This window comes from Scophthalmus maximus, chromosome 18 (genome assembly GCF_022379125.1).
Source record: "Scophthalmus maximus strain ysfricsl-2021 chromosome 18, ASM2237912v1, whole genome shotgun sequence".
Classification (NCBI taxonomy): Eukaryota; Metazoa; Chordata; class Actinopteri; order Pleuronectiformes; family Scophthalmidae; genus Scophthalmus; species Scophthalmus maximus.
The window spans coordinates 19762071-19775000 of record NC_061532.1 but is presented as its reverse complement, the minus strand read 5'-3'; the positions used below and the strand labels follow the sequence as shown (position 1 = coordinate 19775000).

At 43.4% G+C, this 12930-nt stretch overlaps 1 protein-coding gene across 2 annotated transcripts; it reads right to left on the bottom strand.

Annotated features, from left to right (window-relative positions):
* Positions 1-3603: 3603 nt before the first annotated feature.
* Positions 3604-12005, bottom strand: LOC118289965 (NLR family CARD domain-containing protein 3-like). 2 transcript variants are annotated; one of them, XM_047328595.1, is made up of 10 exons: positions 11852-12005; positions 11208-11318; positions 8937-9015; positions 8594-8822; positions 6684-8466; positions 6418-6591; positions 6149-6322; positions 5681-5727; positions 4996-5534; positions 3604-4207 (listed from the first exon to the last, which is right to left on the bottom strand). In XM_047328595.1, the coding sequence occupies exons 2-9, from the start codon at positions 11315-11317 to the stop codon at positions 4999-5001; spliced, it is 3132 nt and encodes a 1043-aa protein (XP_047184551.1). In that variant the 5' UTR covers position 11318; positions 11852-12005; the 3' UTR covers positions 3604-4207; positions 4996-4998. The 2 variants fall into 2 exon arrangements, with proteins under 2 accessions (XP_047184551.1, XP_047184550.1); XM_047328594.1 differs by lacking the exon at positions 11852-12005 and adding an exon at positions 10938-11059.
* Positions 12006-12930: the final 925 nt, after the last annotated feature.

The window sequence follows — 12930 nt, the reverse complement described above, 5'->3', positions numbered from 1 at the left end:
TATCAGATCATTTGGTTTGTTAACACATGTGTTGGTCAACCCTTTCTTTCTTGGTTAACAAGAAAAAACAGTTAACAAGTAACAACACAAAATCACAACAGTGGCATATAACAGAATACATAACCTGTGTCATGGGGTTAGTAGGAACAGAACATGTTACACAGTCAGTGATCGTCTTTATATACAGTCAGTGATCGTCGTTATATACAGTCTCTGATTGTCTTTATATACAGTAAGTGATCATCTTTATATACAGTCAGTGATCGTCTTTATATACAGTCGGTGATTGTCTTTATATACAGTCAGTGATCATCTTTATATACAGTCAGTGATCGTCTTTATATACAGTCAGTGATCATCTTTATATACAGTCGGTGATCGTCATTATATACAGTCTCTGATCATCTTTATATACAGTCAGTGATCGTCTTTATATACAGTCACTGATCGTCTTTATATACAGTCAGTGATCGTCCTTATATATACAGTCACTGATCGTCTTTATATACAGTCACTGATCGTCTTTATATACAGTCACTGATCGTCTTTATATACAGTCTCTGATCATCTTTATATACAGTCACTGATTGTCTTTATATACAGTCACTGATCGTCTCTATATACAGTCACTGATTGTCTTTATATACAGTAAGTGATCATCTTTATATACAGTCGGTGATCGTCATTATATACAGTCTCTGATCATCTTTATATACAGTCAGTGATCGTCTTTATATACATTCAGTGATCGTCTTTATATACAGTCTCTGATCGTTTTTATATACAGTCAGTGATCATCTTTATATACAGTCACTGATCGTCTTTATATACAGTCAGTGATCGTCTTTATATACAGTCACTGATCGTCTTTATATACAGTCACTGATCGTCTTTATATACAGTCAGTGATCGTCTTTATATACAGTCACTGATCGTCTTTATATACAGTCTCTGATCGTCTTTATATACAGTCAGTGATCATCTTCATATACAGTCAGTGATCGTCTTTATATACAGTCAGTGATCATCTTTATATACAGTCTCTGATCGTCTTTATATACAGTCACTGATCGTCTTCATATACAGTCAGTGATCGTCTTTATATACAGTCAGTGATCATCTTTATATACAGTCTCTGATCGTCTTTATATACAGTCACTGATCATCTTTATATACAGTCAGTGATTGTTTCTCACAATGATAAAACATGAGACAGAATATACAAGAAAAATAGACTCAGAAAAAAAATAAAAGAACGAATTATCATCTTCATCTGAGACGACGGACCACTGATATGAACACTAGTCATCCTCAGGTCATCGTCCTTTAACTCTCAACATGTTTCTGTCCACATGTTGAATCGACCATGAAGCTTGGACAAACAGTTCTACAGTCCGACAGTGACACAGCTTCTCACCTGCTGAACTCACCTGAGCTCCACTCGATGACACTTTCCTCCTTCGTGTGGAGAAGAAGCTGCTCGTCGTCCGTCCTCAGTCCTGGAGTCTGAGTTTGATCCCAGGACGAGTCACTCCCTCAAGACAACGGGTCAAAGTCTCACAGAACGTCAGAGCCTCAGCAGGGTCAGGTGACAAGTGGACGGACGGGGAAGGACGAGCTCCAGAGAGTCGAATGGAAAACTGTGGGAAGTAGAAGACGAGTCGGTCGAGCTCACAGCTCCGTCAACAACAGTCCGTCAATTCAACGAGCCGCATCGAATTTCACACACTCAGACAATCAGTCACTACATGTGTCTGATTTCTGGTCTTCGTCACCGTCCATGAATTATTCTCTGGGAAATCAGTGAACAACACACATCGACAGTGTGTATGAGGACAGTGTGTTTGTCTACAGTGTATATGAGGACAGTGTGTTGTCTAAAGTGTATATGAGGACAGTGTTTGTCTACAGTGTATATGAGGACAGTGTTTGTCTACAGTGTATATGAGGACAGTGTTTGTTTACAGTGTATATGAGGACAGTGTTTGTCTACAGTGTATATGAGGACAGTGTTTGTCTACAGTGTATATGAGGACAGTGTTTGTCTACAGTGTATATGAGGACAGTGTCTGTCTACAGTGTATATGAGGACAGTGTCTGTCTACAGTATATATGAGGACAGTGTGTTTGTCTACAGTGTATATGAGGACAGTGTTTGTCTACAGTGTATATGAGGACAATGTTTGTCTACAGTGTATATGAGGACAATGTTTGTCTACAGTGTATATGAGGACAGTGTCTGTCTACAGTATATATGAGGACAGTGTGTTTGTCTACAGTGTATATGAGGACAGTGTCTGTCTACAGTGTATATGAGGACAGTGTGTTGTCTAAAGTGTATATGAGGACAGTGTCTGTCTACAGTGTATATGAGGACAGTGTGTTGTCTAAAGTGTATATGAGGACAGTGTGTTTGTCTACAGTGTATATGAGGACAATGTTTGTCTACAGTGTATATGAGGACAGTGTGTTTGTCTACAGTGTATATGAGGACAGTGTCTGTCTACAGTGTATATGAGGACAGTGTCTGTCTACAGTATATATGAGGACAGTGTGTTTGTCTACAGTGTATATGAGGACAGTGTTTGTCTACAGTGTATATGAGGACAGTGTGTTTGTCTACAGTGTATATGAGGACAGTGTTTGTCTACAGTGTATATGAGGACAGTGTGTTTGTCTACAGTATATATGAGGACAGTGTGTTTGTCTACAGTGTATATGAGGACAGTGTTTGTCTACAGTGTATATGAGGACAGTGTGTTTGTCTACAGTGTATATGAGGACAGTGTTTGTCTACAGTGTATATGAGGACAGTGTGTTTGTCTACAGTGTATATGAGGACAGTGTGTTTGTCTACAGTGTATATGAGGACAGTGTTTGTCTACAGTGTATATGAGGACAGTGTGTTTGTCTACAGTGTATATGAGGACAGTGTTTGTCTACAGTGTATATGAGGACAGTGTGTTTGTCTACAGTGTATATGAGGACAGTGTTTGTCTACAGTGTATATGAGGACAATGTTTGTCTACAGTGTATATGAGGACAATGTTTGTCTACAGTGTATATGAGGACAGTGTGTTTGTCTACAGTGTATATGAGGACAATGTTTGTCTACAGTGTATATGAGGACAATGTTTGTCTACAGTGTATATGAGGACAGTGTTTGTCTACAGTGTATATGAGGACAGTGTTCGTCTACAGTTTATATGAGGACAATGATTGTCTACAGTGTATATGAGGACAGTGTTCGTCTACAGTGTATATGAGGACAGTGTTCGTCTACAGTTTATATGAGGACAATGTTTGTCTACAGTGTATATGAGGACAGTGTGTTTGTCTACAGTTTATATGAGGACAATGTTTGTCTACAGTGTATATGAGGACAATGTTTGTCTACAGTGTATATGAGGACAGTGTGTTTGTCTACAGTTTATATGAGGACAATGTTTGTCTACAGTGTATATGAGGACAGTGTTCGTCTACAGTTTATATGAGGACAGTGTGTTTGTCTACAGTGTATATGAAGACAGTGTGTCTGTCTACAGTGTATATGAGGACAGTATGTTACTCTACATTGTGAGAACATGAATAAAGCCACAACTGTTTGAAGACATCATCATCTTTTATTAATATTAAACATCAACAACAGTAAAAGCAAAACAGTCATGTCACATATAAATCTTGTGGTTTTACTGAATTAATCATAAACTTCTTGATGTCAGCTGTTGTTTCTTTGTGTCAAACTGTATTTTTGTTTAAAATGTAAGATTATTGATCATAAGAAAATACACAAATGGTTTACACACATGATTTTGAATTGATGACGTGTTTCTTCTGTTTGTGGTCTCAATGTGTAAAACCTGGTTAAATAAGATCATCTGCTGTGTATCTGTGATTGATGCTGACAGGACTCTTTATGAAGAATCACCTCGACCCAATATCACATACATAAGTTTATTATAATGTCTGTTATTAGAGGATCATAACAGGTCTTTACTCAGGGGCTGATAAACGTCTCAAACACAGAAGTATTTTTCACACTACAATAGATTTGACCTGAACATTGACTCCGAAACCTTTGAGTGAACTAAACGACATGGATCAACATCAGAAGCTGCTGGACACTGGTCCAATCATGTGAGAGAAGTAAGTGTCAGAGTCGACACAGTGTGAACACAACAAGAGACACTGAGGAACCAGACTCCACCTCCTACAGAGACACTGATGAACCAGACTCCACCTCCTACAGAGAACACAGAGGAACCAGACTCCACCTCCTACAGAGACACTGAGGAACCAGACTCCACCTCCTACAGAGAACACAGAGGAACCAGACTCCACCTCCTACAGAGACACAGAGGAACCAGACTCCACCTCCTACAGAGAACACAGAGGAACCAGACTCCACCTCCTACAGAGACACAGAGGAACCAGACTCCACCTCCTACAGAGACACACAGAGGAACCAGACTCCACCTCCTACAGAGAACACAGAGGAACCAGACTCCACCTCCTACAGAGAACACAGAGGAACCAGACTCCACCTCCTAAAGAGACACAGAGGAACCAGACTCCACCTCCTACAGAGAACACAGAGGAACCAGACTCCACCTCCTACAGAGACACTGAGGAACCAGACTCCACCTCCTACAGAGACACAGAGGATCCAGACTCCACCTCCTACAGAGACACTGAGGAACCAGACTCCACCTCCTACAGAGAACATAGAGACACTGAGGAACCAGACTCCACCTCCTACAGAGAACACAGAGGAACTAGACTCCACCTCCTACAGAGACACAGAGGAACCAGACTCCACCTCCTACAGAGAACACAGAGAACACAGAGGAACCAGACTCCACCTCCTACAGAGACACAGAGGAACCAGACTCCACCTCCTACAGAGAACACAGAGGAACCAGACTCCACCTCCTACAGAGACACTGAGGAACCAGACTCCACCTCCTACAGAGACACTGAGGAACCAGACTCCACCTCCTACAGAGAACACAGAGACACTGAGGAACCAGACCAGGACCCTATCCTGAACCCAGGACACAGAGGTTGAGTGAATGTGGTTGTGAAGGTGTGGAGGTGGATCAGTGAGTCGGAGGAGACACTGTAGAAGGACAGAGTCCCAGCAGGACAGTCCACATACACTCCTACTCTCTGAGACCTGGAGGACGAGCTGATGGATGTTTGTCTGTTATTGTGACAGACAGAGTAACCATCATGATCAGAGCATCTCAGACTCCAGGACTGATCATTTCTTCCAAACCAACAGTCTTCACTGTTTCCTTTCCTCCTGATTCCTCTGTTACTCACTGATATATAAACTTTTCCACTCCACTCGACCTCCCAGTAACAACGACCAGTCACATCATCTATACACATCAGCTGAGACCAGAAGTCAAATCTGTCTGGATGATCAGGATACGACTGATTCGGTCTCCCTATCTTCACCGTCCTGTTGTCGTCAGACAGTTTGAGGTTGTTGTTCATTGTGTTTGTGTCCAGTTCCAGTTCACATGAATCTGAGGAGAGAACGAGACACAGCACAGCTTCATCATCTGACTCATCTGATGGTTTATCGATTGATTATTTACTGATATGTTGTTATTTCCTGTAAACTGACAGTGTGATCTTCTGTCACCATGAAAGTCATTAAATCCACACTTACACTTCCTGAGACCTGCTTTCGACCACTGCTCTCCACCATGATCCATCCTGAGGAAGAAACAGGCAGAATGATTTTATATCAATATGAGTCCTGAGGAGGAAGAGGAGGAGACGAGTCCAGACTGAGGAGGAGGAAGAGGAAGAAGAAAAGATGTGAAGAAGAAGAAAGGAGAAGAAAGAAGAAGATGGAACAGAAGCACCTGAGTGCTGTCGCTGTATGATGATACATTTATTTTCATAAAGACAAAAAGTGAATAATGAAACATTAGTTCCAGTTGATCTAGTGATCAGGAACCTATGACTTCATCTATACTTCAACACAATACTGATCCATCCATCTGATCAATGACTTGTCGACTCACTGCTCTGAACACAACGAACAGAAATGAGACGTGTTTGATGATGACGGACCCAAACTGAGAAACAGGAAATAACAGAAAGAGACTGAGTTCTTGTTGTGTGTCCATACCTGAGAGTGTCCAGTCTCCAGTGAGGAGCCTCCAGCCCAGCAGACAGTAGCTTCTCTCCGGAGGCTCCTAGATGATTGTAGCTCAGGTCCAGCTCTCTCAGATGGGAGGGGTTGGAGCTCAGAGCTGAGGCCAGAGAAGCACAACCTTCCTCTGTGACCAGACAACCTGACAGACTGAAATTAACAAAACCACAACACTGGAGGTCATCTGAGTCTCCACTGATGCCCACCAGGAAGTAAGGAAGCATTTCAAACTGTTGATTTCTGACCTGAGAGTTTCCAGTTGACAGTTTGGACTCTTCAGTCCAGCGGACAGCAGCTTCACTCCTGAATCCTGCAGGTTGTTGTTACTCAGGTCCAGGTCTCTCAGACTGGACGACTGGGAGCTGAGGACTGAGGACAGAGCTTCACAGCTTCTCTCTGTCAGGTTACAACCACTCAGCCTGAAGAGGAGTTAGTGATGAAAACATGTTTTAGTTCTGACAAAGTAAAATAATAGTAAATTGATGCAACATCATTTTCTTGGTCCACCTACAGAGCTCTGTTGGAGGCTTTGACCACCGGCAGCAGCCTCAGAAGAGCCTCCTCTGAAGAAGAGTATTTCTTCAGGTCAAAGATGTCCAGATCTTCTCCTGATGAGAGTAAGATGAAGACCAGAGCCGACCATTGAGCAGGAGACAGTTTCTGTGTGGACAGACGTCCTGATCTCAGGAACTGTTGGATCTCCTCCTCTAGAGAACGATCGTTCAGTTCATTCAGACAGTGGAACAGGTTGATGCTTCTCTCTGGAGACAGATCCTCATTGAGCTTCTTCTTGATGTACTGAACTGTTTCCTGATTGGTCTGTGAGCTACTTCCTGTGTGTGTCAACAGGCCTCGGAGGAGAGTCTGATTGGTCTGCAGGGAAAGACCCAGGAGGAAGCGGAGAAACAAGTCAAGGTGTCCATTTGGACTCTGTAAGGCCTCATCCACAGCACTCTGATGGAGACGTGTCAGTTTGTTTGATGATTCTTCTGACATCAGATTGAGTCCAGACTCAATGAAGGTCTGATGGACATGAAGAGCAGCCAGAAACTCCTGAACACTCAGGTGGACGAAGCAGAACACCTTGTCCTGGTACAGGCCACGCTCCTCTTTAAAGATCTGTGTGAACACTCCTGAGTACACTGAGGCTGCTCTGATATCGATGTCACACTCTGTCAGGTCTGATTCATAAAAGATCAGGTTTCCTTTCTGCAGCTGCTCAAAAGCCAGTTTTCCCAGAGACTCGATCATGTGTCTGGTCTCTGGACTCCAGTGTGGATCTGTCTCAGACCCTCCATGATACTTGACGTTCTTCTGTTTGGCCTGAACCACCAGGAAGTGGATGTACATCTCAGTCAGGGTCTTGGGCAGCTCTCCTCCCTCTCTGGTCTTCAACATGTTTTCCAGAACTGTAGCAGTGATCCAGCAGAAGACTGGGATGTGGCACATGATGTGGAGGCTTCGTGAAGTCTGGATGTGGGAGATGATCCTGTCGGCCTTCTCCTCATCATCTCTGAACCTCTTCCTGAAGTAGTCCTTCTTCTGTGGATCAGTAAAGCCTCTGACCTCTGTCACCAGGTCAACACACTCAGGAGGGATCTGATTGGCTGCTGCAGGTCGTGTGGTTATCCAGAGGCGAGCAGACGGCAGCAGTTTCCCCCTGATGAGGTTTGTCAGCAGCACGTCCACTGAGGTGGAGGCTGTAGCATCAGTCAGGATCTCAGTGCTGTTGAAGTCCAGAGGAGGTCGACACTCGTCCAGACCGTCAAAGATGAACACGACCTGGAACTTGTGAAACCTGCAGATTCCTGCTTCTTTGGTCTCAGGAAAGAAGAGATGGACGAGTTCCACCAAGCTGAACTTTTTCTCTTTCAGCACATTCAGCTCTCTGAAAGTGAATGGGAACATTAACTGGACGTCCTGGTTAGTTTTGTCTTCAGCCCAGTCCAGAGTGAACTTCTGTGTTAAGACTGTTTTCCCGATGCCAGCCACTCCCTTTGTCATCACTCTTGTGATTGGTTGGTCTCTTCCAGGTGAGGCTTTAAAGATGTCTTCTTGTCTGATGGTTGTTTCTGGTCTGTCTTGTTTCCAGGAAGCTGTTTCAATCTGTCTGACCTCATGTTCATCGTTGACCTCTCCAGTCCCTCCCTCTGTGATGTAGAGATCTGTGTAGATCTGATTCAGGAGCATCGGGTTTCCTGCTTTAGCGAATCCCTCAAACACACACTGGAACTTCTCCTTCAGGCTGGACTTGAGTTTCCATTGACAAACTGCAGCTGGACTTTCTGAATGGACTAACAACAAATCAATACAAAAATCATAAAGTAGATTATTTCCTGAGAATATGAACAAGTGTCTGTCCATCTCTTGAGACGTTGGTAAATGTCCCATCATGATGAATCTTTAGAGAAAACCTCTCACTTCTCTGCAGATAGTCAACCAGCTCCTCCTGCTTCATCGTCCTCAGGAAGTTCTGTGTGATCTTCAGAAACGCCTCTCTACTGCTCTTCCTCTGCTCTTCATCCTCACCATCCAACACCTCCTCATCCTCCCTCTGACTCTCTAAGCATTCTGGGTAATCTGGTCTCAGGACCCTCTGGACTCTCTTCAGTTCTTCCTTCACAAAATTGATAATGTTGTCCTCCAGCAGCTGGAACAGATGATGAACATTTAATTTAAACTGCAAATGACAACATGCGGTTCATGTGTCAGTGTGAAGACCTGCTGGTGAATCTAACCGAAATGTGATTGTGCGTTTACAGACCATAAATATGGAGTCCAGGTCCGGTTGATGCTGCTGGGCTGACTGATCACTGTGGACCTCTGAGCTCTGCTGTCCATCTCTGTGGAGGAAACATCAACTTTCAGGGAAATAAATATCTCTGCAGGCTTCACAGGTTTGTCAAGGATCAGAGCCATCAGGCCCAGACCTGTTGACCACCACCACCTCCAGATGGTGATGGGTAAAAAGGAATGGTAATTCTGGGACACTAGTCAGGGTTTCATCAGTCTTAGCTGGGTCACCTTGTTGAAGACCATAAATGCCTGATGACCTCTGGTCACAACACTCCTGAGGAGAAGAACTCTTAGACCACAGATCAGTTTAGATTCATCTCCCTGCTCAGTGAGGAGGGAAGATATTCTTTGACCTCGACTACAGAGGATCCTCCTCAACACCTACGACAGAGATGTGTCCGTGTAGAAAGAGTTTCCAGGAAGCCGGAGAACGTGGAACACCCAGAGGAAGTCATCCGACTCATCAGGGACAAATGTGAGATGACACTGTACCTCTTAAGGATCCAAAACCTTAATCTGAAAAACTACAGAAGGTTAGTCAGGGATGAATAAAAGGTAATAGATGAAAAAAGCATTTAAAAGAACACAATGTTTTTCAGAAACTGCCAGAAACCATAAAGACAATACAATTAATCCTTGACTCTTTTTCGTGAAAATGTTTCAAACTTCCTTTGCTATGCTGATGATACACTGATGTACCTTCCTCTTTGACCTACCCATCCTGGACAGCTGAGTTCACATTTTGCTTATTTTACTGACATAAGAAACTGCAGTTCTTAAAGATTTCTTCAGCTAAACCCCATGGAGTCCTGGGTTATTTTGGCCATTTTTGAAAGCTTTTGATTTTGCCCTAAAAAATGTTTACCGTGACAATGTTTGTCACCTTTATTCAGCAGAACATTGCCTATATGACCAGACACACATACCAGATTATTTTTACACTTTGACATAGTATATTGACATGTGGACGCAAAACCATACAAGACATATCACATGATGTGATCACGCTGACTTGAAACAGTTAACTTTAGCAATACAGAGATACGTGTCATTGGAACACAATTCATGACAAAACAAATTCTGCCAGCTGCTGGTTTCCTAGTGGAACATGTTAAGGAAGCTTGGCGTCTGGTTTGCAAGGAATTTAAGTTTTGAGTCAAACCTTGTATCATCATGTTTTGCCATCTTAGAAATATTTCAAACAAACTTATATCAAAAATATTATTAACTCTTAAAGACATAGAGACCATAATACACATGTTCATCTCATCTCATCTGGATCATTACAACAGACTTTCTACTAGGGCATCAGGTTTATGTAAAACATGCTCAACAACAAATTATAATATTTCACACATGCAGATATTAGCCTTCTAGCACCAATTCAACAACTGGCCTTCCTATGATTGGTCACTTGCTTTGAAAACGGCCACACCCACACGCAGCCTCGTACCTTGATTGACAGCTGTTGTTGGAGGAAGGTCACAGTTGTTGTACCGCCAGAATAAGCGAGTTCGTCAGGTAAATGAACGTCCGAATCAGTGAAATTAAAATATCATAAAATGGCTGTGACTCAGAATAAAATGCTGCGCAAATCATAACTACATAAAATAACAATTACTATCAAACCATCATGACCCTTCCTACTGTCTGGTAATGGGGCATTAGTCTTATTCAGAATAATACCCTATACAATTACTTCTCCCATGTTATCAGGCTGACACAGATTGCATTTTACAGCTAAACCTGGCTGTCAAACCTTAAATAAAATGAAAAGATTCTGGCCGTACCGTCTCCCTTCTTTCCTCTATAGCTGTCAATCAAGGTACGAGGCTGCGTGTGGGTGTGACTGTTTTCAAAGCAAGTGACCAATCATAGGAGGGCCAGTGCCTCCCTTGGTTTCCACCCCAAAATGTCAAAAGTCAGTTTCATCCACACGAGCAGAAATCAACTTCGAGAGCATGCTTACCTTCCAGCGCTCGCAAAGCAGACACACTTGTGCTGCTCACTTCTATACCCACAGGTGCCAGTTTCACGCTCGCAGCTGCCTGTACAACTCGCGATTGTTGAATTGGTGCTGAAGACTAACATCTGCACGTGTGAAATGATATAATTTTCTCATGATTATTATTATTTTTATTATCATTATTCTAAGTCCAATTCTCTCTCTTTCAGTGTTGACCTGCAGAGGGCAGCAGAGCTGCTGATTCTGAACAATGCAGGTGAGATAACTTCTCACCTTCCATCAGCAGGTCGTCCATCTTTAAAGTTAAGAGGCTGCCGTATAGACCGGTCACTCTTCATGGACACACCGCTGGGTTCAGGAGCGTCTGGTCTCTGCTTCTTCATCCTGACACAAACACACAAGTTACACATGAAAAGTAGTTTGAACCTGAACAAAGATGAATTATGATCAAACTGTCAGCAGCTGAAACGTCAGAGGCAGATGGAGAATCAGCAGACGGTTCATGGCTCATTATCAGTTCGTCCTCCACCTGCTGCGAGCGCTGCTTCACCACCAGGTCTCCGTCACGTGACACATCACTTGTCATTCCTGATAACATGTGACAGGAAGCAGCTGCTCTTTCCATCAGAAGCACTGGAACACGGTGGTGATTAGATCAAGTGTACGTCCGACCGGTTGTGACACTCCCTGAGCGTGAGCTCAGATTACTGTCAAACTTCTGTCAACGGTGAAACATGCACATCGTTCTCAAAGCGCTCGCTTGAACTCAGAGAGAGAAACTCTGAAGAACCAAACTCTTGTGTCACAACGTGAGCGACGCAGCTCGTCCAGGAACATTTCTAGTGTGAAACAGTGAGTCGACACCATGTGATCATCAGACTGTCACAGATTCTCACCTGCTGATGTTCTGAACTCACCTGAGCTCCACTCACAGACACGTTCCACCTTCGTGTGAACAGGAGACGTGTGGAGAGAAGAAGTCGCTGGTTGTCCCTCGTCAGTCCCAGTGTCTGAGTTTGATCCCAGGACGAGTCACATCCTCATAACTACAGTCAACGTCTAAAAACAACACGTGTGACGTGAAAACCAGTCTAACCTGTGAGGGATCACGCAACGTGACGCAGTTCTACATTCTGTCCACTAGACAGAAGAGGTGTCGGCTGCAGCCTCAGCATATTTTATCTATAAATGAAAGTTAATATATTATTATTATTAAGTATAGGTATTAAATATATTGTACATTATAGCCTTTTGTCCACCCAAAAGTCCCAAACTCATTCCATGTACACTCTGGTGATCATACTTCAGTTTTATATTTGTTCATCATCTTGTGTTTAAATGTTTCTTTAAATCCATTGACTCTGAGAAACTATGGTGGGTGGACGTCAGCCCCTGCAGGGGGTCAGGGGTCAGGGGTCAGGGATGAGGCCTCCTCTGTACATTTCAAAGTTGAATCCATCAATCTGCTGAACTTTGACAGCAATTCAGGAGGCAAGATCAATGAAGACATTCTTCTAAACAATTGTTAGTGTAGTAAATCATTTTTCCGACTGCCCCTGAACTACTCACAGGACTCACCCCTGGCTGAGCGGCGGCGGCGTCCAGGATCTGCATGAAGTGGTCCACGGACGTTCATGATTCCCAGAGGATGAATCCTCACAACGCCTCCGAGGCCCTGACTTCACCTTCAGCGCCACCATGAGGTTGGTCTCAGCTCGTCATCGTCAGCTCAGAACAAACCACACAGAGGCACCGTGACGTGTAAATCAAGCGCTACATGTGTATTTTTGTAAATATTACAAATATTTCGTTGCTTTCCATCTGCAAGCGTCACACGACTCTCGCGGTCCAATCACGACGGAGCGAGTGATCGCACCTGAGGTTCCTCTCCCAATGGGAGTTCCGTATTGAACGCAGAAGGAAGAACCCCACGAATTTAGGGCCAATCCGGATTAACGGGCGGATCCAGGATTATTATTTTACCTTTCTTTAACAT